Source organism: Pygoscelis adeliae, unplaced genomic scaffold, assembly GCF_000699105.1.
Source record: "Pygoscelis adeliae isolate BGI_AS28 unplaced genomic scaffold, ASM69910v1 Scaffold84, whole genome shotgun sequence".
Lineage (NCBI taxonomy): Eukaryota > Metazoa > Chordata > Aves > Sphenisciformes > Spheniscidae > Pygoscelis > Pygoscelis adeliae.
In genome coordinates, this window is record NW_008824754.1 from 4,333,749 (window position 1) to 4,360,676 (window position 26,928).

A 26,928-nucleotide genomic window follows, 5' to 3' on the forward strand; every position below is an offset into this window, starting at 1 on the left:
CCTCTGTGACAAGATTTCAACACCACTGTTTATGCTGAAACTTAAAAGCTCCAAAAGGACCACTTACGCAGTTCACTGTGAGGTATCAGAATCTGATGCTCAATAAATAGATATTTAGAGATTGTTGAATCTCTGTGTTTAAGTGAAAAACTAATAAACTCTCCCAGCATCACCAGCTTTTCCTATCTTCCGCTGTATTTGATTTTATCATACCTTAACTTCCAAGCCTGTCCTTATTGCAATCAGAAGCTTTTGCCTAGAAGGATGATGAGAACAGCATATGTTAGCTGTTTTCAAATATGGTAGCACAGCAGCAACATCGCACCTTGCTTGCCTAGTACAACTGTAGCATCATTCATTATGCAAAGAGGCTCTTTAAAAAGCAAAGCAGAACAAGGCAGTTAGCAGAGATGATGGCTATGCTTACACTAGGTATTTCAAAAGAAACTCTAATTGGACTATCAGTGGAGCAGAATCTCATTTAATTATGGCAGAAATGATAATGAAATCAGGCATCAAAAGGGCTTCCTGAGACTTTTGGTGAAAAAAAATCCCACAGTTTAAGCACAATGATATTCCAAGCAGTATTAATCCAAGTGGTCAGTAATAGTTTATTTATATTAGTGTACCTTCTCCAGTCAAGCTGGGTCATGGGCTACTCCAGGTTGTGAAACACGTACATGGGACCACTCTGGGCATCCAGCTGGTCCAGAATGGGTGCATTTCTATACCATCCAACTCTTATGGATGGTCCCACCCAAACTATCTATTGAGAATGATCTCTAGTCCTTGCTAGCTGAACTGTCTGCAGGAACTCAGAAGGTATTGGCTGACCACAGCCAAAATCATGGTAGTGTCCCTTCTAACAAATAAATGGTATAGACTATCAAGTTCCACTGCATTGTACTGTTTAATTCACTACTAAAAATGTAGTCTTTGGGGATGAAGGGACAAGGCAGTGTACTATGTCCCTGAGCAAGCACTTGGATACATTCGTATTTAACGATGAAACAAAATTATCATGGCCTAAGTAATCACAAGTGAACATACCCTAAATAGACTGGTGGGAGTAGGGGTCTGGATCCCTACTGCCAATGTAGTCATTCACTTATGCAAAACTTTGCTGTTGGATCTACTGTTATTTTATATTCATATTGCAGAAGCGTGAAGGTAGTGGGGAATTGTGACACCTCTTTTCTATTAGGAAGAACAAAGAATAGCGTGTGCTTTATCATACCCCTGATCCACACAGAGCTGGCTGCCACAAAACTAGAAAATCTGAGTTCACACATGCTCAGTAGGGACCTATTTAGAGTGCGGTAGCAAAATTGTCTGCACTGAGCGTATTTCTTCCCTTTCCAATCCCCTCCTACTGCTACCAACCAGGCTGCACATATGGCATCCCTAGAAAGCCATTGAACATGCTACAATGCTGGAGTTGCCAGGGTTGAGTGGCAATTTCTGTGCAATTGTTCTGCTCAGCATTGGGCCAGTTGGAAAAAAAATAGCCTGTGATGAGGGAATTAAAGGCTATTACAGAGTACATATGCATACAGGCGCTGATCTAAAATCGCACAAGCAATCTTAATTCTGTTCTTTGCTCACTTTTGAGTGCTTGACTTGGCGAACTTTGAGTTTCTTTAGCAAATGCTTTTTTTAGGTGTAATTAAATCTAAAGATGGCTGTGGGCCTTTTAAGAGAACACTGTGGGTTGCACTTGCCAGCACTTGCCTTAATCTATGTGCTGGATTTAGTTCTAAGACCAAGGGAACAAATCATCAGGTTGTGTTAAGTTTCGTTATTGAGAGAGCTTTTCACACTGATCTGAACCATTCACTTAGATTTATAGTACCTGAAAGTACTGTGCTGGATTTTGCCCATGGTCTCTGGACAGAAAAAAAATTTCTAGTATCATTAATTGTGCTGTGTCACCCACTTTATCAGATTTCCCAGACTGTACATTTGTATCCATTTGGTGAGCTTTTGTACAGGAAAAAAAAAGGATTTTTTCCCTCTCCAAATGAACTCTTGGAACAATCTGCTTGTTTTTCAAGTTTATGTAAAGAAAAATTAAAAAATAAATTGAAACATTTTTAGCTTGCTTTAAATATACCCATGCAGTTGTCGTCCGAAGCAGTTAAAACAATGAGACGCTCCTGAGTACATGTGCAAGTTAAATTTCTTCAAATCTCTTCAAAAAGTCACCAAGCTGAAAGGATTCTGCTTTAGAGCTCAGTTTTGACGATGCTGATGAGCACTCTGGCCCTGATCTACAAAGGTGTAAATTCGTACTGAATTTGAAGCACCTCCATCATGGTCTTGAAGTTGCTAGATTTATTCAGGCTAAGTAAAGCTCAAGTTAAACCCGTGCTTTGGACATCAAGGGATTCAGAGTTTGTAGTTTTGTTAACTTTTCTTACATCAACTAGCACAGCCCAACTGGAGCTCCGGTGCTATTAGAATGTGCATGGTGACTAATAACACTAATGCCGTTTTCAGCTGATTTTAGGATTAAATCACGAGCAGCGCACTCAAATCATTTACTTGTCTTTATAATAAAATCATGTTCATGTTCAGAAGGATGGATGAGCAGACGGCCATCTGAGAGATCAGCTCACGCATCAAATTCTACAACAATATTTAGATCTTAACCCTTAAACTGGGATACTAGATTTAAACTCTGATCCCACCTCTGTTGTGCTGGGGTGATAGAAGGAGACAGGTATTGTTTGTGACTTTTAAACAGCAAACTGTATTTTTTAGACTTTAAGCAACCTATTATATTAATTTGGGAAAGCAGGTTTTCTGATAATATCTGGTAGAGATAATAAGGAAGGAAGCATGTGAGAGGTTGTTGATTTACCTATGTAAATTACACCCTTTTTAATTAGGGTCTCACAGTTTATATGTGTGTAATGAAACGGCATTTGTAAAATTATACTGTCCACAATAGGCTAGCCCAGAATTTGAGTAATTGCAAAGCAAGGTAGGAGGCCCTCTGGTAGGGCTGCCTGTCCTCATTTCTCTAATTGAAGTGAGTACCCCAATGGGAAACCCATTATTTCTAATATTATACACACAAATTAAAACTCCATTTAGAGGTACAGTGGGACCATCTTATAATTGACTTTGATCTTGAAGAAATGTATCAGTAATATTTATAGCAATATGGTCTCTGCCAGAAAGGGTATCTAGAAGGGAAAATATTTTACTGAGAAAGGCCTGAGCATGTGTAACACCAAATTTACTAGAGCTGTGGGGGCTGAAATAAGTTTCCTCGGTGCAGTAAGCTGCCTAATAGCAGCAAAGTGTTGTGAGGTCCATCGTTCAACTTCCTATTCTACTTTCACAACGGTGTAGATGGTGAAGGAAATTACAGATTGTATTTAAGCAGACAGCTCCTTGGATAAGCCACACCACCTTTATGTCTATTTTTACTATAGGTTGACACTTTAAAAATCCTCATAAAAATACCTATAAAAATATTTAAATATACCCATTTAAAACTGCATTTTCCCTTTCCTGCAGGAAATTACAAGCATCCAGCAAGCTACTATAGCACTGGAGGGGCCAGTGATCATCTATTAGCGGTTTGAATGGACAGGCAATCACTTGAAAGTCTTTGATCCCCGGGGGTAATTAGGAAGACATTGAATAGGAAGTGCTGACTCTTTGCATTGAACAAACATTGAGTTTAACGGCTTCATTTTATAACATGTCTTTCTAGTCACTTCCTTGAAGGTTTCACAGAAATGCAATGCTTCAGCTGGAAGCTTTTTTTCGTCCCTATTAAGAGCAATTGGGAACTAAATTAAAATATAAAGTGTTCTCCTAAGAAGGAACTAATACTATTTGGTAGACCATCTGCTTCTATCTTGGAAATCTTTGATACAGCTCTTCAGTCAGGAGGAGTCAAAGAATAACTGGTTTGTGTCAAATCCAAGCAAGTAAATGCATTTGCAGCCAGGATTTTAGGTGATTACTACGCTGCTTTGTTTTCCTGAGAGGCAGTTCCCATTCTGGTGGCAAAATTTTAAGAGGTAGGAAGCTCTCCATCATTTGAATTCCTCCTTTGCACATGGTGATTCTGACTGAGGGAAGGAGGAAACCTGAATTGCCTCTGAAAGAACCTCTTCTGGTACTTGCATAGTTTAAGCTCTGAACGTGGAGGAATGGCAAGGCAGCAGGCAGGGTCCCAGGTATTACTGGATGCGTCCCATAGCATGTGTCTATACTGAGCTGGCTGTGAAAGCACCTATCTCTTACTTTAGGACATTTGAGGTCCTAAAAAAACCCCACAAAGAAACACAACACAGCTATCCCTCTTTTATCATCTATATCCTTCATCCTAATCCCTTCACCCGGGGATGGGTGGATACAGATTTTCCAGTTCTCAGCATGAAGAACTCGCAGCCCAGCCCAGCAGAGTGTCTTTATCCCCAGTCTGTGAAGAAGGCTTGTAAACCTTTTTTTCTCATTGAAGGTGGATCACTGAGCAGTCAGGAAGGGGGCCAGATGGGGAATTTACAATAGTGAGCATTACCCTAAATGTCCCTCCTTTTGCCTTTTTTTATTTTTCTAAACAATCGTCTTGTGTCAAATAAATCAACAGGCCAGGAAGCAGAGCCATGGGACCTCCCAGCCACAAGCTGAGAGTCTTCACTTAAACAACATGTAATCAAGCTGCCTTTTGGACTCCGTTCCTTGGTGACCTATTAATTTTACATTTCTAACTGCACAGCAGCCCCGATCCAGCTGGGTTGTGGAGAGTGCTGTGTGCAGGATTCTCTGTTCCCACACGGCTGCAGTCCCGTCCTGGTGTGGTTTTCCATTCCTTGAGTAAGGGCTTTAAGCCACAGAAGGAAAGCATTTACGCATAGGCAATAATTTCAGATGCTAGAAACGACACAGAGCGCTGTGCAGAGTTTTTGGTCGCAAGGTAACTGCCAAAGTCCATGCAAGAACTGGCCTTGCAGGAATCCCTCTCTCCTTGCCCCACAGCGGCTGGCTCAGTGACCCGGGTATGTGTGTGTAAATGGTGTGAATTCATGATATTACAAAGCATTGGGATCTTTAGTCAGGATCCTAGATTTCAATTCCAGACCTGAGAACCTGTTAGGTACTTGGGTATTAAATAGCTGCAACACTCAAAGTGTCCCGTGCCCTTAGATGAACAACAGCTTGGATCTGTCTGGTCCAGGATTTGACTTTACAAACAAGGAGAGCGGGTACAATATACTGCATCCAGGCTTGCTGCTTTTACCCTCTTCCGACACCAGCAGGGCCACAGAACCACTTCAGTCCTCAACTCTTGCTGTGTTGGTATGTTGTGCCACGCTGGGACACAGAAGCCTTGTCCAGCACTGAAATGGAACAGTGGTGTAAGAAAAACAAACTGGTTGATTTCTTTTTTTAATGTTTGTTTTACTGTTTCTATTCTCCTTAATCTTGTGTGCCTCTTCCTTGATTTATTGAAGATTGACAAACCAGTGATTATTTCATGCTGAAAGGCTCCTTTTCATAACACTGAATGTCACAAAAACATGATTAATTCTACAACAGTCAATTCTCCCACTTCTACAGAAATCATATAATTTCAGTGTAGAGAGAGACAGTTATCCAGATAATTACAGTCAAGTTTATTCCAGAGACAGGAGTGAAAGCAATAAATTTACTTGAGTCAAAAGTAGCCCTGAGTAATTCAGTGGTGGAATTCAGCTTTTTTTCAATTAGGAGAAAATGCAAACCTCAGGTCTCATTTTAGAGAGTATGTTGTTTTATAAGTCTTATTGTCGAACCTGAAGGTTAAAGAGGAATATGTAACCACCACATATCTTATGATTGATTCCACAAAAAGAGGGGAGAGCAAAGAAACAAGCTATATAAATGTCTTCTCAACAGCTGCCTGAGCTCCAGCTGTTTTTCCTATTCAAGTCCCTTTTACTTTTTTTCCTTAGCTCTCCTTTGCTCTTTCCTAACCTTCTTCTTTTTCTCAGTTTCTCTCATTTTGTATTTTTCTCACCTTCCTCCCCTTATTTTCGCATTTTCAGCCTTGTTCACTATGGCATCAGTGCCTCTCAGCTGTTCCTTCTCACACTGTCTTTTCCCATTCTCTCCTTTGCCCCATGCCACACTGGGGGGCTTTGGAAAACTGTTCTCCCTACCAGGAGTGGTCCTTTGGCTTGTGTTGGCTTTGGCTTTGCTGTCACCGGTACAGTGAGGTGCTTGTAGAAACCAGTGGAGCAGTGGAGCCAAACTCTTCTCCAGATTGAGCCCAGCATTAGTACAGCTGAGCTGAGGAGGGTGGAGCAGCTGTGCAGAAAAGCCTGGCTTTTCCAAAGCTTGTGCGCTTCCCTGTGTTATTTACGCGAAATATACTGACATCCTTAGATAAATACGGATTCAAAACATGGAGCATTCTTAGTGCGAAGAGGCTGACTAGGTTTTTCAAATGAGAAGCCCAAAAGACTTTCTGTCTTGCCTGCATGCCATTTACTCTCCAGGCTCGCTGAAAATCCAGGCTGCGCACCATCCTCATGGTGGTGATGATTAACTTGTTCTTTTTGTTGAGCTTCCATTATGAGAAACTCTTTTTTCACGGTTCAGGGCAAGATCGGTTGTTAACTGTAGAACAGTTGTTACTTTATTCATTCCTTAGCTTCTCTAGGAGCTTCGCCCGGGTGAGGAGTCACCAGGCCAGCAGCAGTACCTGCAGGACTTAGCTCTGAGAGGACAGGCGAGAAGGCAGCAGCAGAGCCTGTGAGCCGCTGTGAGAATGCGTTTAACAAACACTGTCGAAGCAGCTGGTGGCTTGAGCCGTAGCCTTAATTTCAAACATCGTAATTGATTGGTTTGGTTATTTATTACACTTAGCTTGCTGCACTGGGCAAAGCAACAAGCTAATAAAGGGCCAGCACGTGTTTTTCAATTTTTTTGCTGACTGGTGTGGTTTCTGGGGGTCTCATACGCTTCAGTAAGCATGTCTTGTCTTTTCTTCTCCCTGTGATCTATCACAATCATCTGCCTCTCTCTGCTAACTCCTTTGCTCCATCAACCTGTCCCAAGAGATGTCCATTTTGTTGACCATGTGAATTATTATCTTTCTTTGTCCTTTTTCATCCTAAATGCTGTACCAGTTTCTTTGTTCTCTACTCTGCTGAGTAAGATGTTTTGACTTTACTGTTTTGCTGTGTCATAAGCAAGTGGCAATAACGCAAAGATACCCAAAAGCCTGGGTCTCTTCAAAACAGACTTTGAAACAATGTTCCTTTTTATCTGGCTTAACAGCATCAGCTAATGTTGCTTGTGGCCTCCACAAACAGCTATGGAGTAGGAATAATGCAATACAGAAAGAGATAATGTGTTAAAACCTAAAGAATCATGATCCTGAATACTTGGTTCCACCAATATGAACTTTGATTTATTTGGATGGCTAAATAGCTCAGCTGATGCTAAACTGTTTGTAAATTTGCTTTGCTAAAGTGAATCCGAGTCCAGCAAATGAATAGCCACATCAGACTGCCATCATTGAAATGCTGAATGCAGCGAAGTAAACAAACCCTGAAAGGACTGGAGTTTGGCTTCCTTGTTTTCCCCGCCAAGAGGGCGGCCAGAGGTGACTTAGGACTGAGGATAAGGTGGTTTATTCTGCCACAGAAAATTCTATTCCCCACTCAGCAAGTTTCAGGGCACTTTTTGCTAGCACTTAGCTACAGTTAAAGGTTGTGCAAGTCGAAGATTTGGTGTCAAAACATGAGCATAATGGGCCAGAGGCCCCAGATGCCTTTATATTATCTAAGTTGTTGGTGCTGAAACAGCCCAGAGAGGACACATGCAGGGTTTCCCCTAAGTATTGTTTCCATTCCAAGAGAAGGCAGACAAAAGAATTTTATTAGCCATGGGAAATATAACCAAAGTTTCTGCAAAGAGCATGTCATGAGGCTTCCTAGGCGGTGAAAGCTACATGGTGTTTTACAAAAGGGTACACTTTAATGATTGTTAATTGCACTGTGCTCTTTTAATACATGGGGAGCCTTCAATATCTGAATATCTACTGAGCATGATGTTGGGGAGGGAGAGGGAGAAGGACATTGGGGCTTTTAGGAGGACATTTGCTCTTTGTGAGGCACATCTCGCATCTAGCTGAGCAGAGGAAAAGAAAAAAGCCAGAGAAAATGTCAACAGTGGGTTCAATTGACCTGGAGACTCAGAACATCAGGAATCTCAAACTATTTTTACAGCTTCACTTTGCTTTTAGGAACATTAACACTTCAAAGTATATGATTGTGCCTCGATTGTGGTCTTTCTCCCCCCCCTCCAAGAACTTGCCAATCAGACACTGTTGGTATTTGGAAGATAGTAATGGTAAACACTTAATCAGATGATTTCCTAATAACATACCTGCTACGAGGGTGTGTTTCCAAAGTAAATCTGACTCTTTGTTCTGGTTTCAGGAAGGCTTTTTTGGCTACTACCTACCTGCAGCAGAAATTGCATGATGTCTGTTTGCCTTATGGGTGGGAATATTTATAGGCTTTTATTTTGTGCTTAGAAACATCAAATCAGAAACCCTGAATAGAGCACTAGCTCCAGGCTTTTGCACTCTGTTTTCTGAATTCTTTTTTAAGCCATTTAGTAATCAAAATGCTTTTCAAATAATTCTCTGTGTTTCTCAGATTCTTGCACTTTTGTGTGCATGTTGTGTGTACATCTCATTCTCATGGGTCATCATTGGAGACCTTCTTACAGCCTTTCAATACTTAAAGGGGGCTTATAAGAAAGATGGAGAGAGACTTTTTACAAGGGCCTGTAGTGACAGGACAAGGCGTAATGGTTTTAAATGAAAAGAGGGTAGATTCAGATTAGATATAAGGAAGAAATTCTTCACTATGAGGGTGGTGAGACACTGGCACAGGTTGCCCAGAGAAGTTGTGGATGCCCCATCCCTGGAAATGTTCAAAGCCAGGTTGGACGGGGCTCTGAGCAACCTGGTCTAGTTGAAGATGTCCCTGCCCACGGCAGGGGAGTTGGACTAGATGATCTTTAAGGGTCACTTCCAACCCAAACCATTCTACAATTCTTTGATTCTATGATCTATGTGATGATGGGATCAATGTACACGAGAAGCTTTTTACATTAGACAAAATCTATTAACCAAAGAGAAAAGTTAACATCATAATGCAGGCCTTTTATCTCTGTGTGATAACACAGACAGTGTTTAAGTTACAGATAATTCTGTAATATTTTTTATGTTGGGACATTGTAAGACACTTTTAAAATGTTTAGGAATGAATGGTGACATGGAACAGTTGGTTCACTTGCTCAAGGGGACAGATAACGTGCAGAAAAGCCGTAGCACTTCCAGGCTACCATTTCGGTCCTTAGATTGAAGCAAGATTTTCTCCTCATTAGCCATTTCCCCTCAGGTGTTTTTAAATGCATTTTGCGTGCCCAGAAGAAATGTTCATAGCCTTCCCACTACACCTAAAACAATGCTGACTTCTTCACTTTTATTTTCTTGCTGTAAATAATGATCTACAAGAAACAAATTCCTACAAAGGAGAGGAGGGGAAATTGACTGATTGGGGGAATCGATGTGTTCCTAAGAGTCTGTGTGGCACTTATACTGTGATATCCAAAGGGTAGAGCAATTCAAATGGTGCGGTGAAAAAAACAACCACTGGCTCAATTCCTGCCTGAACCAGTGGTGCCCGGTATAGGCTCATGCAAGTCATTGTAATACAAAGACGTCTGGCAGATGGAGTTGGGATTAAGCACTTAGGGCCAGCAGAGGCATACGGACTGCTTGCTAGGATGTGTGTGCATGTTGTGTGTACATCTCATTCTCACGGGTCATCACACACTAGGATTGCCTGAGTTTGGAGGATTGAACAGTTGTCATTCTGCTTTGAACTACAAGCATCTGTGTAGTTAAACATGGGAACTCGCACATGCCCCTATCACCTAAGCCCCTGAGCTCTGTAACAGCTCGTTGGCACCTGGGTAACACTCTGGTCCATGGAGAGGTCCAGCCTGGATGGCATTCTCAGGCAGCATCCAGTACTGAGCTTAGCACAAAAACTGCTGGAGGAGGAGTGCGTGAAATGCCTGTTAGGGCTTGTGAACCTGTGAGCATAGAGTAAGTTAAATGAACACACAATCACATTTTAATGCCCAAACAAGTGAACTGAGTCAGTCCTTTAATCTGTTCTCTTCTTCCTTTCTGTGAAGTAGAAATAACGATTCCTACCTGATGAGGTTTTATGAGGTTAATAGCTATGAAGTGCCCAGGCACTCTGATGATGAGGGTCGTATAAACACAAAGATATTATGCAAACGTAGCTATGCCAAATGCTTGGTGCAAATTCCTTGCTCCCAGTATGATTTCCTCTCTTCCCTTGCACAGTTTCTCTGCCAAGTAAATATACTCCTTTCAGATGAAAATACTGGCCACTCTGCCTAAAGTATCCTGGCTGAATTACCAGTTGTGTTGGTAGCATTCCTTCTTGGTATGTGTACCCATATAAAAATGTTCGAGTTTTGAACAGGTCCTTGGAGACTTTCCTTGCTGTGCTTCCTTGCTGTTTGGGAGTTATAGGAGAGTATTTTCTTTCTTAATGGTTAAGACTTCATTAACAAACCCAGTCCCCGCTTACATGGTAAAAGGAGAGTTTTGCTCTCGTGTTTTGTGATGTTGTAGTAGTGCAAAGACAAGCTTATTCATGTTAGTAAATGGTAGATGACCTAATTGAGACTGAAGTGGAAAAAATCACTGATTTTGGTAAATTGCCTAAATATGCTGTTTTTGGAGAACTACTCAGATTACTTTTCAATCCTCTTGAAAAGCTTTTTCCTGATGCACAGGTTTAAAGAAACTAACCACTTGTCCCTGAGAGTGTTTGCCAAGCTCAGATGTATCTTTGTGAATAAAATGAGAACTATAGGCCATGGAAATGCTCTGTTTCTTTACTGGTTTTATGTTAAATGGCTGTGATGCTAGTGCTATTGTACAGTTTCTTGCAGAAATTATAGTGTAAAATATCAAGGCGTTCCCTTAAAAAAGAAATGTCATTCCAAGTGTAGCAAATATCAGATCATTTAGCTGTGTAGAGCCTGAAGCTAAACTGGATACTGATTGAGTATGAAATGTTTATGCTGGGGATGGAAGAACTGATATGGGAATCCACATTCTTTTGCTTTCTGTTTTCAAGGGGCAAGTATCAGTTGTATAAGCATGTGATTTTCCATACACCTCATACATGTGTTTGCTTTTTAAGTATTGTGTCTTGTTCCTTAACTTCACTTGTCTTTATGTAATGCCTTGAAATAGAATCATGTGTGCACTGGATGACTTTGCATGGCCCAGAAACCTACAGAGAGCTATGCCCTGATATCACACAAATCTAAATGGTGCTGCCTGTTTTCAAATCTTGAGGATGTATCTTTGATCTGAATAGGAGAAGCTGAGTTGTATTACGGAGTGCTCAGTCATAGTCGCTCACATTCCTGGTGCTGAGCACAAAGGCACGTGTGCAAGATGGATCTTAAATGGCCTTAGTTTTTACTTGGTCTTATTCAGGAAAAACTGTCAGAGATGTCTATAAGAGCTTCTGTGTATAATTGGTGGGTTAAAAAAAAAAAAAAAAGAACCTATATAATATGCTATGAATACAGCAAAACAAACCAGAATGCAGTTTCCTGGGATTTATTGGTATGTTCATAAATAATACTCCTTGTATTTCTATGTTCACTGCATTGTCACACCAGCCTTGGGAGCTTTCTGAAACACTGTGCCTGGTTATTCTCTCATGCAGGCCACAAGGCAGGAGTGGTTCTACTGGAAGAAGAAGAGTGGATTGCTATAGGTGATCTAAAATGAGTTTAAGTGGGTGGAAAGACCTAGGGAGTTGGTATGGTAGAAGCAGCAGGGGCTGTCTAATTACATTAATCCCATTCTTCTCCTAAAGCAATGACCGCTAATAAGGCAGTGGAGCGAGGGTTTAGAAAGTGCCCCTGTAGTTCTGAAACTCTCCCAAACAGAAAAAGATGACTTTTCTCATTGCTTACCACAGCCATGCACCTGTTTGGCCTAAACTGGCACCTGCAGCCGATGGAAGGGCAGATGTATGAAATCACGGAAGACACAGCCAGCAGTTGGCCAGTGCCAACGGACGTCTCCTTATATCCTTCGGGGGGCACAGGGTTAGAGTTACCTGACAGGAAAGGCAAAGGAACCAGTGAAGGTATGGTTGGTGTGTGTCCATGTTGTGAGTCTTCTGTCTGCCTCTGAACTCCAGCCATCCAATCTCATGTTCCATTACCCTCAATGCTGCCATCATCAGGTGCTTTTTCCAGTCTTTCACGTCTAGAACTAGTAGTCGTCGGTCTTGTTTCCGTATGTTTCTAAGTTTCATACCCTTCTGGTGTCCACTAATGTGATAAAACTGTGTGCAACCCTCACCACACATCTAAGGCATTCTCAAGGTGGAACCATCTGTACCATATCTCACAGGCTACAGAAGGCCATCATGAAAATCCTGCCTCAGGTGGCTGTTTTCATGGGAAAAAAATTGTGTCTTGAAAATTAAATGATTCCTGGAGCATTGAATCAAGTTTTCTCTACAGCAGTACAAAAATGTTTGGGTTTACCTACTCGTTGCCACCTAGTACCAAATGTTTTGAGCACCAAAATATTTACTAAGAGCTATTACACTGTGAGTTTTGGCATTCCAGAGTTGGACATCTCTTTGCAAAAGTAGGCAGATAAAAGGCCTAGTCTCCACAAAGTATCACGATGTTGACAGTTTGCAATTTTAACTGAAATTAGAAGCAACTGATGGGTCGTCAGTTCAGCAGTGCATTATCCAGCAGCTTTACAGCTTACTGTGCTTTGTGTAGAGGCAGCACTGCCAAAAGTACCTGTAAGCTCTGCAAAGGAGAGGTGTTTTATCTCTCCCAAGACTTAGCTGGAGAAATGAGAAATCCAAATTTTCAGAAAGCTCTTTTGTATGTGTGTCAAGCTTCTTTATACGAGGTTAACAGATTCCAGTAAAATTGAAGTCATTGGCTGGTTTTGGTAGTTATTTTGGGGGAAGAAGTTTTGTGGCTAAGAGTTAAGAAGTATGCTACTGTTCTGGCAACTCATTGAACTCAAAAGTTTCCACAGAGTTCCCTAGACTTTGGCTGAGAGCCTACGTTTACATGTTTAATTTAAATTAATTGTAGCATTTTTGTCTTTAAGAGCTTATCTGTCTTTATTAGTCCAAATAAAGGCCATAATTATGTGTGTTCCTTAAAACAGTGTATTTACTAGCAACGTTGCTACAAGGAAAAATCAGCTAAGCAGGTTATTCTCAGCAAACCTTACTAGACAGTACAGCAAGCTGCAGATATCCCTGCTGTTGTATTCAAAAATACTTCATGACAGATCCTTTTTTTTCCCCTCTAATTTGCCATATGTTTTATTTTTGAAATATCTAGTTTTGATCTGCTCATTTCCTTTTAAAAGTAAAAATGAAAATAAATGGATGTATCCAAAGCTGCCGTCCACATCAAGGACCTCCACTTGATTTCTTTTTCAGCCATGCTTACAGTGACATCAGCAGAAGTTTTAATTGCTGCCAAAAAGCTCTGCTAAAAGAGAAATCTGGGAAATACCCTAGTTATGTCATTAGAAGACCCCTCAAGTCAGCGCTTCGTAAAGATCTTAGGGAATCTGTAGGCTTTAGAGGAGGATACCTTGTCCTGACTAAAAAACGCATCAGGACAACATCTTTGTTGCAGGAGTAACACTGCCCAGCCTTAAAATGCATCTCTCTCCCCATCAGGTGACTACGCAACTAATTCTGGACTAGCAGTGTTGCATGGCTGCTATTCTAAACCAGAATGTATGTGATTGAAATTTATTAAAAAATGGATTGAAATATAGTTGAAAGTCTTCTTGATCCCAATGAAATAGGCTGGAATGTGTTAGAATATCCTTACAGCTGATCTGAATGAATCATTACCAATGTCTTGCCAATTCTCAGTAATAGTCATTCCTTCTCGTCTGTGGCTGTGCTCCAGCACAGCATTTACCTGTGTCTAAGGCCATCCCTGTTTAGCAAAGCACTTAATCACATGACATTTAAGCATGTAATTAACTGCGATTGAAGTCAGAGAAATGTAAGTGTGCTCTTAAGTGTTTTGATGAGTCAGGGTACCTTGCTGTCAAAAATACAAGCAAATTCAGCAAGGCCTGAAATGAAATAGTTCATTTTGTTATCCAAATAAATTAGGAATAGTTGCTACGGCAACTAAAATGTTCAAGGTAATGTGTGGAAAGAGCAAAGTAATTGACAGCCCAATTATTAATTCAGACCTGAAGTTAATTTTAAGGAGTCAGATATTTTGATTAAAACCTAATTTCTGATTAGAAGCTGAAATGGCTTTCTTATTGTACTTTCTTGATGAAGTATCAGTGCATAGGGCCTGATCCTACTGTAGGTTAAAAACTGATGAAACACAGATGGATTTCAGGGGCTGAATTCAGCCTGGTGAAGAGAGCCTTTCTTTGGACTTCTGTATCAGGATAAATGTCAACTGCTGGCAACACGATATAACAGCTCTTAGGATATCAGCTTCTCAGACATACAACTGTCCACCAAGAGGAGACATAAACTTTGTAATTGTGTGTACAAACAATTATTTCTGTGAAATTGTCTTTTGCAATCACAGAAGCATTTTTGCTCGCATGAGCAAGCGCTGCTCTCTGTACAGGCAGAATACATACTGTGCTCATTTTCTCCAGGCTCTCTCTTGCATAGCAACATCTATCATGTTAAATTCTCACCTTCCCTGATTCACTCCGATGTACAGTCTTTATTAATGAACAATCAGCACGCATATCAAATGCTTTAGGTTTTCATCTGAATTTCTAAGAATCTATAAAACATATCAGTAGTAATCAGAAAAATATATCCTTCATTTGAACCAAAACATGGGACGTCTTTAGCTCTTTTTTTAATAGAATCTTGAATCTTTTCATCTTGCAATAAGGGAATAAGAAACTTTGCATGAAGACATGGGAACGGTTTCCTTTAATCCTGACAGTGTGAAAAGTAATTTTTAGTATGCCAAATAAATATTAACAATCAAGTTGATAAAGTAATCCCCTTCGGAATCAAGCTAGTTGATTTTCATTGTACAATTGTACTCTATCAGCACGAAATGATTTGGAAAGAATGTCCATTTACCTAAGCTGCTTCTGATTATCTCTATTAATATACACTTTGACTAAAACGGGATAAAAAATCAGTAGATTTCCCCCCGTATTTATTTGAATGCGATGAACAAAGATAAATGAGGATCTTCTAAAATTGCCAATAGCTTTTTTCCTATAAACATATATACACCCTTTGCTTTCTAGACTGTGCTAGTATGCAAAAAACTTCTGCCACAAGATAGCACAGAAATGAAACTTGCCATCAAGTCCCGCTCCAACAGTGTACTTAAGCAGTTGCTAACTTTAAATCAGGGGTTAGTCTTACTTGGACCAAAAGTTCTGCGAAAAAGTTTTACATAAGTAAAAAAAAAAGAGAGAGAAAAATTCTCCATCCTATAAAGAAACGTCTTCAGAGACTTCTTCTGTCAACAATTAATACGCATATCATTTCTATATGGATTTTACAGAGACAGCAAACAATTTACATCTGTTTCTCATAGAGAGTTTATGTTGGGATGGTATATGGAGAAATTTAAGGAAATATTATAATTAATATTCTATAATATTAAAGGAAATATTATAATTTGAAACAATAAAATGAAAAGTTGTTCTGCCAATCACCTTTTCAACACGACAAGTAAATTCTAAGACTATTTGACTTGAATTCATGATGGATGGGAAAAGATTTTTTTGTTTCCCATTTCCCAAATGTAGGTTCTGGAAGAAAAAAATCTCACAATGTGATTTTCCTACAAAAGGTTGTATGTTCCTGAAAGTTTCCTTCTCGTTTTGTTAGAATTGCTTGATCTGTGAAACACAGAGTAGTGTGCTGTAATGGCATGGAGACGAGATAACAAATTTGTTTGAATTTCTAAAATTAATAATTAGTCCTTGTTGGTGACATGATGCTCTCCTTACTAAAGCAAAAATCTTTCAGGTGACACTACTGCATACTTTTTAACTAGAAGTGTCCTTAAATAAAGACTGTTTGCTAAGCAGTTGCCTTCTTCATTGTCTTTATGCACTGCAGGTCAAGCTGTGGCCACTGCTTATACCAAAGGCTGAAAAGGCAACATTTTTGCATTTTATTTTTCATTCTGCCCCTCATTCCCTGGGCTTCCTCTGGGTCCAAATATTTTGAAGCGGCCACCAGTTTTGAGAACTGTGAGTGTATGAATTTCTAACCTGGAATTTCTCAGGTGTGTTTTCCAGGGATGCTGAGCTCCCTGCTGACTCCCTTGGACATTATGACATGTACTGATTGCCATCCAGATAGCCAGGCTCTCCAACCTGGTGGTCTCTTTAAAAAACAGATGCCTCCATTTGCTTGTCTTCTGAAAGAAGGTGGATAATCATAACACACTTTACAGATTGTACTAAAACCCGATTAAAACCTCTCATGTTTCATAGTAGATGTTACTCAAGTGCAGGGTATGATTTCCTTCATTTTTCTCAGTCCTTTTTGTTCTTTAGCTTTTTTCCGACTGTTGAACAAATTTCGAGTACTGTTACCACTGTCAAGAATTAATTTAATAGAGAAACATTTTCCTTTCCCCACTTAGGCATCATTCGTGCTGCTGTTCTCCACACTACCATTCCATTCTGTGACACATGTCTACCTCACTCTTACTACACTTCTCTTTGCTAATTTAATGATTTCTCCATCTGTGAACTTATATACATTTAGCATATAATGTCAGATGATTTATTCTTATCTTCAGAATGTAATTACACACTCTCTGATGTTACAATTTAAACAAAAGGTCATTTTTCTCCAGGTTGCTCTTCCCATGTTCATGTTTTCAAACAAAACAGTTACTGAAGCCAGGAATAACCCTGCCAGTTTTCATCCCACAATCATATGGATTGGCTAGACAAAGTACTGTGAAGACCTCAGGACACTAACAGACTGTTTCTCAAGATCAGTGTCAGAGATACCAGTATGATTGGATTACTTTTAGGATATAAGGCTAATCCAAGATTTTTGTTCCTGTGTTTTGGCAGGAAAGCCCAGTAGTTTCTTTCCAGACGACAGTTTTATAGACTCTGGAGAAATTGATGTTGGCAGACGAGCCACACAGAAGATCCCTCCTGGTATCTTTTGGAGATCTCAGGTGTTCATCGACCACCCAGTGCATCTGAAATTCAATGTGTCTTTAGGAAAGGCTGCTCTGGTTGGCATCTATGGCAGAAAAGGCCTCCCACCATCACATACACAGGTAATGGGACCTCATTTCAATTAAATAATAGTTGTCTTAAGTTGCATGTTCTTATGGCTTATTGTTTTATTTCAGCTATTACTTTCAAGAATTTGTTGCATGCTTGCAAGATGTTGAAGGTCATTTATCCAGAGAAATATAATCAAGTGACAACTGCAAAATTTACACACATTAACCTGGTGGGCTGTAGGCACAGGCAAAGCAGGCAGTTGCCTAAGGCAGCAAGCTGCCAGAGGAGGAAAAGGGTTTTGTGGGCTGGTGGTCACTGAGGGTATCAGCTGGTTGCTCCTAGCAGCATGAGATACTACCTTGTCCATCCAGTGCCCCTTGCAGCAGCGGCCACACTCAAACTACATCAAAACCAATCATCTCTTAAGCAGTCTCGTGTATCTCAGGTCTGTCTCCCTCTTTCAGCCTCTGCCTTTCCCCTCTCATGGCAAGAGCAGCAAGACCCCAGTGGCTCACCCTCATGGGAGCAAGTTTCACTTTTGGGTTCTGTGCTGAAATGCCTTGAGCCAACTCTTCACATTATGCATGTTAACTGTCAGATTAGACTGAGATTGATCAGGGCCCATTAATTGGTGTATAACCAAACAACATCACGTTTGTACAGAAAACCACTGGCTTACTTAGGCAGAAATCAAGATATAGTTACTATTCTGTAGGACTAAAATGAAAGCAGTTGCTTTTCTTGACACACCTTGGCAAAAGCCATGTCAAGAAATCACTTTCTGGGAAAAGCTCTGAAGAACCATCCCCTTAAATAAGGATTGTGTACATTATTTTCTCTACTTTCCATTTCAGTTTCTAAGCTGCTCTTAACCAGATTGATTAATACATTAGGACATAACTTTCATTGGCAATGCAAAGCATCTGACTCCCACTTGCATCAGCAAGTTACCAAAGTATTACCAGCTTTATATTAATGTTGTAACTTACCCTTGCCCTCTACTATTAACTGAAAAGCCTAGCAACCAACACAACTATTTGACATTTACAGAAATACCCTGCCTTTATTTTCTTTTTGAACAAACAAATATGTTTATCACAATCTTTCCGGGTAATATGGTATTTTCTACATATTAACACACCTGCAACTTATTTATGTCAAAGAGGTGTCATAAATCTACACTTTCTCTGCCTACTTTTCTGCAGAATTAAAATATTTCAATAGGATCAGCAGGTCATAAATTCAGTGACACAGTACAGCTGTTATTGCCCATTTTTAATCAGTCTCTTTTTACGGGAAGATTCAAACATTTAAAACTTAAAACTCCTGTATTATTTAAATAAAAACTCAAGTCATGGTCACATAATACTAACTGTAGATCAGAAGTCTGTATTAATTCTGATTTTACTTGTTTATTATCATTATTAATTTCTGTTATGGAACAGGAGTTATTACATGAATAGTTTCAATTGTTTAAATAACAAATGTAAAATTCAACACCTAAACCTCAAGTCTATTGAACTTAAAGCAAAATCTTTAAATGTAAGAGGGCGCTACGCCCAACCATAGTAATGTTTTAAGCAGTTAAGAAGCCGACACCGACTTCACCATTGCTGCTGTTCTTTCTTTAACCTCATTTTTGCTGGGATATTCTGAGTGATTTGTCAGTGTCAGGGCCTTTCCCATTTAAAACAGCGTGGTTGTGTATCAGTTGAAGCCTCAGCTGAGAATGAGACATTAAATGTGGGATGTGGCACATGTTTGTCAGTATTACATGCTGGAGGAGGCGATGCACTTGCTCAGAGTCCTTGTAAGTGCTGCTTTTTGTGTAGCCACTAATTGAGAGCTGACAGGTACATAAAAAAAATCATCATCTGGACCAAAACGTCACCAAAAATTACCAGAGGGACATTTTTATTCAAACAATAGAAGTCATGGTACGCTAATAGATCCCAAAACCCACCCTGTTCTGAAGAAATAACTTAATGAAACTGCAGATATTGAAACAATATTGATATATTACTTGTTAATATTTAATATAGTTTTGAAATTATCCCTTTTCCTAGATTTATTATTTTTTAAACCTCCTGTCAGTTAAAACATTGTTCTCCTTCTGTATATTTTTATATGAAGTTTAATCCTTAACTTTTAATCTCACCATAGCTTAATAGCCTTCGGAGTCATTGAATAGGTAACCTGTTTTCTGTGTTGAAATGGTACACTTGTCTCTCATAGTTAATACATATTACACAAATCTCATCTTTTCTCTTGTATAATCCAGAGTACCTGCTGCGCCCCATAAATCTACCAAATGAGTTTTATATTTCCAAATGTTGTAAGGAATTTCATAAACAAGACTTTGGCAAAATGTGTGCTTAGAGCAGTGGTACAATCTACCCCGGAAGAATTTAATAAAGGGTCAGATTTTTTTCCCCAGCCTATATCTAGTTGATGGCAGTAGTAAAATTCTAGCTGATAATCAGGTTTTCTTTTGTGTTAGATAATTAGATATTTCTTCTGTTTAGTGTGGGCCTTAACATAGTCTATTCTCTTTCAAGATCTTTGAATTGATCCCAGGGCTGTAGATCCTTAGCATATATTCCTGAATTTGGTAAAATGTTAAAAGTCATATTTATCCATGCTCAAACAACAAACTATTCCAGATTCTCTTTGGGAAACTTTCTCTGCCTGTGGTGGTCTGTCTTCTAGTCGAGGTTGCCAACAACCATGGACACTAATAAGTAGGAATAAAATGCAAGCTCCGAATTTCTGTAGTCTTCGAAATAGAGCCTGCAGAAGCCTAAACTAGTTTACTGTTAACTAAAGGCATTTCTTCTCATTCTCCTCAGCAAATCATAATAAAAGTGACACAATTTTACTGTGGTCTATTAGATTTAATCTTCCTAGATCAAATCATTTTTAAACTCTTTTTTAACCTAGGGCAAATTTTGTTAAATCATAAATTTTAAGGATTGGTCATCACAGCTTGTGCGAGGCATTTTTCCATTTGTATAATTTGAATTTATTAACATGGTATTTTATCTACGAATTCCTTGCTTGCAATAACTCTAATTGCATATTAAAAATCTCTGAGTGTATTAAAATGCAATAAAGCACAATCCATTTGTGGTTCAACTGATATTTACTACTAGTAACTAATAACTTTGCAAAGTCATCAACATCCGCAGCAGCATCTTGCAAATATTTATTAAAATAAACTTACTTTTGGAAGGAAGCCCCAAGTAAGCATAACCCAGGTTGGACTGTAACAACAGCAACTCACCGTAGCTGGGTGCCTTGAAACTGTTTTCATCCCACTAAGCTTTAAGCATCTAAATCTAGTATGTAGCAAGAAATGGATGCTCGTAAGGCACAATCCACGGGACGTTACTTAGATGTCAACTTTAGGATGAGGCAGATGATTGCATTCTAGAAGTGTCTCTTTCTTTGACTGCTATCCAGTGGTTCTAGAAAACTGATTCAAGCTGCCACGGAGATGTCAGCACTTGATGAGATGAACTTTGCCTATGGTGTCTGCAGCTACCTGTACCTTTTAAAAATCTAGTCAATCATCTGTCCCGTCATACTCCAAAATAGAAATGGAAATAGTTCTTGCTCTTACTGGTTTCAACTTCTTCAGTACACCTGGCCAATGTGTTCCTCAGTCAAACTCAACTCCATCGAGCCATTCCCAGCAACCAGACAGCACCGTGATGTCCTCTGTCACTGCCCTTCTCAGCTGCGTCAGTCATGGCCACACTGAGACCTGATGAGGAATCAGCCTAGGCAGTAGCTCATCCTCAGAGTGGCTACAAATATCTGGCTCGCAGAGCGTCATTCAAACCAACCTCTCACTAGTATCCTCTTAAAATTAAAATCACTAAATCATTATATATTTTCCAAAACAAACTTACATTTTTATTATATATTTTTAGATTTTATATTTTTATATTGTATATTTTTGTATTTTGTATTTACATTATATTTTTTTCAAAACAGAAACTCTGTCTCTGACAAAGCTAACTTGGATAGGCACCCAAAGGGAATGCCCTTCACAGATGTGCCAGCTTTTCTGTTCTCAAAAGACACTTCAGCACCGAATTTGAGTGATCTATATACTGAAATATAGCAAAAAAATTAAAGCGAGGCTCAAAACTTATTTCATGTAAATAAATAATTAAAAATACAGTAATTAAAATAGTCTAGGGACAAATTTTGTCATTTCATGTGCAAGCTATGTCATATATAGCTTATTTCTCAAAAGATTGTTGGAAATAAACACTTTTAATTTTTTTTAACTTAGCAATGACTGCAGAGGAAAGAACACATCATCAAGTCCTTATCTTGGTTGACTTTGAAGACCATACCAGACAACTTAATAATATAACAGAAGTGCCCAAATTTTGCTACAGTAAAGTCAAAAGGGTTAAGAAGCCTAAATATTGTTGCCACACTCAGCCAATGCTCAGCAACCATTCAGTGCAGCAACATTTACTGGTACAAAAATAAGTGGTGGTGTTTTGTTCTGCCTGTTTTCCTCCTTTCTGCCAAAAACTACAAGCTTATTTGACCAACTGGATGAGAGAGGCAAAACCAAGGGAAGTCAGGGAATAGAAAAGCTAAGATATGCCCCAACTGCTGGATTCTGCTCGCAAGATGACCTGTTCGCCTAAACACATGATAAAAGTCAGATTAGATAAGGTTCACTTAACATTTGTCATGTCTGCTAGGCTTGTATCTGACTTGTCCCATTAATATATTACAGACAAAATACAATTATTGCCGAAAATCAGTGGAAAGTTATTTAAATAGGGAACTAAAGGTAGTTGCAATACTAGTAGCAAAATCAAAGCAGTTGTTCAGCTGAAGTTACCCTGGCGAAAAATAAATATGTCCTTTTGAGGAAAACTTCCAAAAGCGACGCCCTAAATGGGACTTCTGTATATTACTTTATCTCTTTTCCACCTTCATCTTCTACAATCTGTTAACCACTTTTGCTATTGCTTTAAGATAAAACCCTTGCTGACTAAGCAAAATACTTCTGCAAGACCTCTACCAGAATTTACAAATACCTCTTATCTTTTTCTTGGTGACCCATAGCAATTCTGGCAAACAACTTGGTTAGGCTGGATACATTTTTCTGTCTATTTGCCTTATTAGACAAGAAGCAAAGAATCTAACAAATAAGCTTATCATCATACTCACAGTGCAATTTAGGCATGGTCCCTGGACCTCATGTTTCCCTGCCTATGTTTCTACGGAATGAGAACACATCAGTAGGGTCAATATGCCCCAAATCACATTCTAAACAAAGATGATTTCTTGATTCATGTAATTACAGAAAAATACTTTCATATACTAGCTATTTCCAAAATGGTTACTTGCAGGTAGTCCAGGAAGATAAACTTGAGTTACCAGAGAAAATCCTGTTTATGATGCTTCTGTAGATGTACGTTTCTAATACTTGATATGAAGTATGTCTGTCTTCCTCATAAGACAGACCCAGAGCAAGAGACTAAGCTTGAGGAAGCCTGAAATGCACACAAACATCACTCTTTTTTATGTTTCAGTTTGACTTTGTCGAGCTCCTTGATGGAAGACGTCTACTGACGCAGGAGGCAAGAAGCTTAGAAGGACCTCAGCGGCAGCACAGAGCTTTTGTGCCCTTGTCCAGTCATGAGACAGGGTTTATCCAGTATTTAGATTCAGGAATATGGCATTTAGCCTTCTACAATGATGGCAAGGAATCGGAAGTGGTTTCTTTTCTTACTACTGCTATTGGTAAGGATTTCCTGTATTATTCCTAAACTCCTAAATATGCCTCGAGGCCAGGTATTAACACACATACTCAAATTGCATGGTAGCTTTGTGTGGTTTCAGAGAGAATGCTTGTACGGAATGTGTTTAGCAACAGGCTGAATACTGTTAGGCCCTAAATATCTCATAAGTATTTTGTAGACCTATTTAGTAACTATATCCGTAACAAGATTCTACTCAGTGCCAAAGATGGATTACAAGCTTGAAATTCCCTGCTTCATTTTTTTCCTTTGAACTTCTTTTTATTTAGGTTTTTTGTTTGGTTGGTTGGTTTTTTTCTCTTTCTGGAGCAGAGGTATAGGAATGATTGAAGAGCACACAGCAGCACCGTGCAACAGTTTTGTATGACAGACAGTCCTGCCTTTGAGCACCATCAAAACTACTCAAGCTGGAGTTCAGAGTACTGCATTAAAACTCCAATAAAGAGCACTGCAAGGCTTGGTACTAGGAGCCACAATAACAGGAATCTCTGTTTCTCCTTGCTAGCAGAAAGAAGCTGAGATTTCTTAAGGAGAACAAATTAACTAAACAGGTCTCTAATTTTCTCTGGCAGTAAAGTGCCCTGCCAGTTCAGCGCACAGGCACCGATTTGTTGCTGTCCAAGGAGGAAAGGATGCTGCCTGTGGGCTGCCTGTCAGCCTAGCACACTGGGTATTCTTCCTCCACCCTGAAAATATCAGAATCTGTTTCTGATTCAATAATATTTAATTTTAAACTTGACTGACATGCTGAAACTGTTCATATACCCAAATTCATTTGGTTGTAATTTAAAGATTGCTCCATAAAACTAGCACTCAGCTTTCTTCTAGCCACAGTGATTGTTTAACGGACTTTTTTTCTTTGCTGAAAAAAGCAGACTCATTCCAAAGCTGCCATTAATCCCTCTCCCAGAAGAGGCATTGGTGTTGAGTCTCAGCTGTCTGCAATAGTTACCTAAGAGCTATGGGCTGTAATTTGTCTTGGCAGGTTAATTAAAAGTTTAGGTGTTATTAAAGCAAAGTCATTAAGATCCCAATATTCCGTTTTAGCGCTAAAGTTTATCTAATGCAGAAGTGGAAACACTTCTGCAATACTCTGTGTTAAATTTATAACGTGGAAAAGCACATGTTCAATCCTGTTCACAGCTAAGCAACACTAGAAATAGTTGCGTGTTAGCTTATGAAATTGAAGTCTTGCTCTATAGAATGCGGATTTACTTTCATTTAGTTTGCTTTAGCAGTTTGAGTTTTTACTTACACCAACCACCTTCTGCCCAGAAGAACCTCCAGGTATTCTTCTGAAAGAGACTTTTTTCCTTGTCTAAGAATTTCTTCAGTTTAAAATTTCCCGTCACGGGGAAATCGGTAAGACTCTCACAGCAGAAAACACTATTAAAGCACAGTCACTAGTTGTTCTTGTTTTTAAAGTGGTGCTGAGTGTTCTAGCCAGACTTTTCTCTTGGCTTCATGGCACTAACATGGGGGGGGAGGGTATGGGGGGAACCAAAACATTCTTAATTTGCCTCTGAACAGTAAGGGGAAAGGTGTGGGTGAGAAGTATGTCAGACTGTCTTTAAGATAATCCTTTTTTTTTTGTTTATACTCTGCTGTACTATTTTGACCACGCGATAAGCAGAACAGTCCATGATATATCCCCTGTTGACCTTGAATTCAGTACAAGGAAGTTTTCTTGTGCTATACAGCAAGAGAGAGCTTTGCCCCATACGTGGGAATCACTTTGCCCACTGGCAGCTGTATAGCAACACAAAGCTATAGCGTACAGGAAAAACTGTTTAGGTACAAGCTATGCACTTTGAAACTCACTCGAGATAAGTAAAAATTTTAGATAGGAAGATGTGGCTTCTTGGCTAGAATTTGGCTGGAGAAGTGCAGCATTTTTATAAATACCATAAAAAAATGTAATAGCCTTAACAAGTTGGTACCTTTCTTCTTAGTCTAGATTTCAACAGCTTGTTTAAAAAAAAAAAAACAAGGCAGGTGTTTTGTGTAAATGTACTGTAATGCTTCAGAACCTTTCTAGTGTATTCATGAGGTCTGGCAAGACATGACTGCTACATTTTAAGTGTATAAATAGTATAGTACTCTAGTGTTATAATTTTTGTCGGTGCCAGAGTAAAGAGGATACAGCAACCTGACACAGTGTTTATGAACCAGGGTGTAAAATTGCAATGCCAAACAAATAAATCAAGTCACATGCGATGGGAGCCTTAGATCTATCTGTGTGGGGTGAGGAACCTGCAGAGCTGTTGTGTTGACTGTCAGAGGCAAGCTGCCATTTAATTTGATTTCTGTGGCAGGAGCAGGTAGAAAAACCTCCCTTTTATTATTGCACAGGCATAGGGCTTACAGTGAGAGTGTGTTTGAAAAGTATAGCTGTGATGCAGGAAGAAGTAGGATCCGGTGATCTGAGAAGAGGACCAGCAGCCTGGAACTCCTGAATTCTGATTGATGTACTAATTCTGACCCAGCACAGGCTCATGCTTCAGCTGCTCACCATGTAAAACTACGGAGAGTGACATTTCCCCAGAGATGCTGCGAGGCTGATAGAACTGCTGGGAAAATGCATTAAGCATTAATTAATAATCACAGATAATAGTAGAAAGCACAAAATTGATAATGGTGATCATAATGATAAGTTCATAAAGCCAAACTGTGCAGCCATTCCCCAGGCAAACCTCCCCTGTGAGTAAGGACTCACCTGAGTAAAGCACCATAGCTTTTACTTCAACAATAAAAATGTTGAATGGAAAGGGTGCTGATTCTCCAAGTATATCTGCTATGTTCCAACAGACCAAACTTTTCAGAGGCAGTAAAATCGTTGCAGCCTCTGTATGACAATATGAACTGCAATTACTGTGCAGTGCTTGTCTGGAATGATTTGGCCTCCATTATTCTGGTGAAAACTGGAGAAAAATGGAGAAAAGCATCTGTATTCCCAGTTTGATAACACACAGTTAATTTCATGAATTGTAAGGCTGTCCATCATACAGTTTTGGAATCCGATATAGCTAGAACTAAATGCAGTCAGGAACATTAGCACTGATTTTGAGGGCAGGAGATGGCAGTTTAGCCTGTTTTCTAAAAGGATGTGGAACCATCATCTCTTAACTAAAGAGTTAGGTGGTGTCAAAATGTGTGCCTGTTACATACCACTGCACGTAAACCTGGGGAGAATACAGCATCGTAATGCCTGTCAGAGCTTATACTTCTGCATAATACAGGCAATTCAGGTGGAGGGAAAAAAAAGATTATTCTGGGAAAGTTTTCATCTTTTAATAGCATTTTTATATCCCATTCCTCTGAATTACAATGCAAGATTTTATAAAGGAATGGGCAATCAAGGTCTCTCAATAATAAATTAACCTTTTTTCTAAATGACATTGACGGCACTTTCTGAAATTTCTAATAGAAACACTTCTCTGAAAAGCGCCTTGTGGATTCACCTCTGCCTGATAGTGGTTATTTATTCAGAGCAATCTTGTATAAGTGGAGCAAAGTAGTAGGCTGAGGAATCAGCTGGAATCAGCACATCTGAGACAGAGGTGTTGGCCAAAAATCTGCTCAGTAGAAGCAAGGAACATCTGAGAGCCTGAAAACAGCATCTACGGAGTCAGAAAGTGTCTTCCAGCAGCTGTTACTGCTGAGCTCAGGCAAGCTTGGCTGTGCAGGGCCACTGAGAAATCAAAAGGAGACGCAAAATCAGCTGTCTGTGAGAGGAGAGCATCTCTGTTTACCAGCATG

At 39.5% G+C, this 26,928-nt stretch overlaps 1 protein-coding gene across 1 annotated transcript in view; it reads left to right on the forward strand.

Annotated features, from left to right (window-relative positions):
* The window catches only part of TENM4 (teneurin transmembrane protein 4), a 619,397-nt gene that overhangs the window by 415,835 nt on the left and 176,634 nt on the right, over positions 1-26,928 (forward strand). The window contains exons 9-11 of the mRNA XM_009323472.1: positions 12,072-12,242; positions 17,207-17,421; positions 22,942-23,152. Of these exons, the coding sequence (XP_009321747.1) occupies positions 12,072-12,242; positions 17,207-17,421; positions 22,942-23,152 (597 nt within the window). The remainder of the gene's footprint in view (positions 1-12,071; positions 12,243-17,206; positions 17,422-22,941; positions 23,153-26,928) is intronic.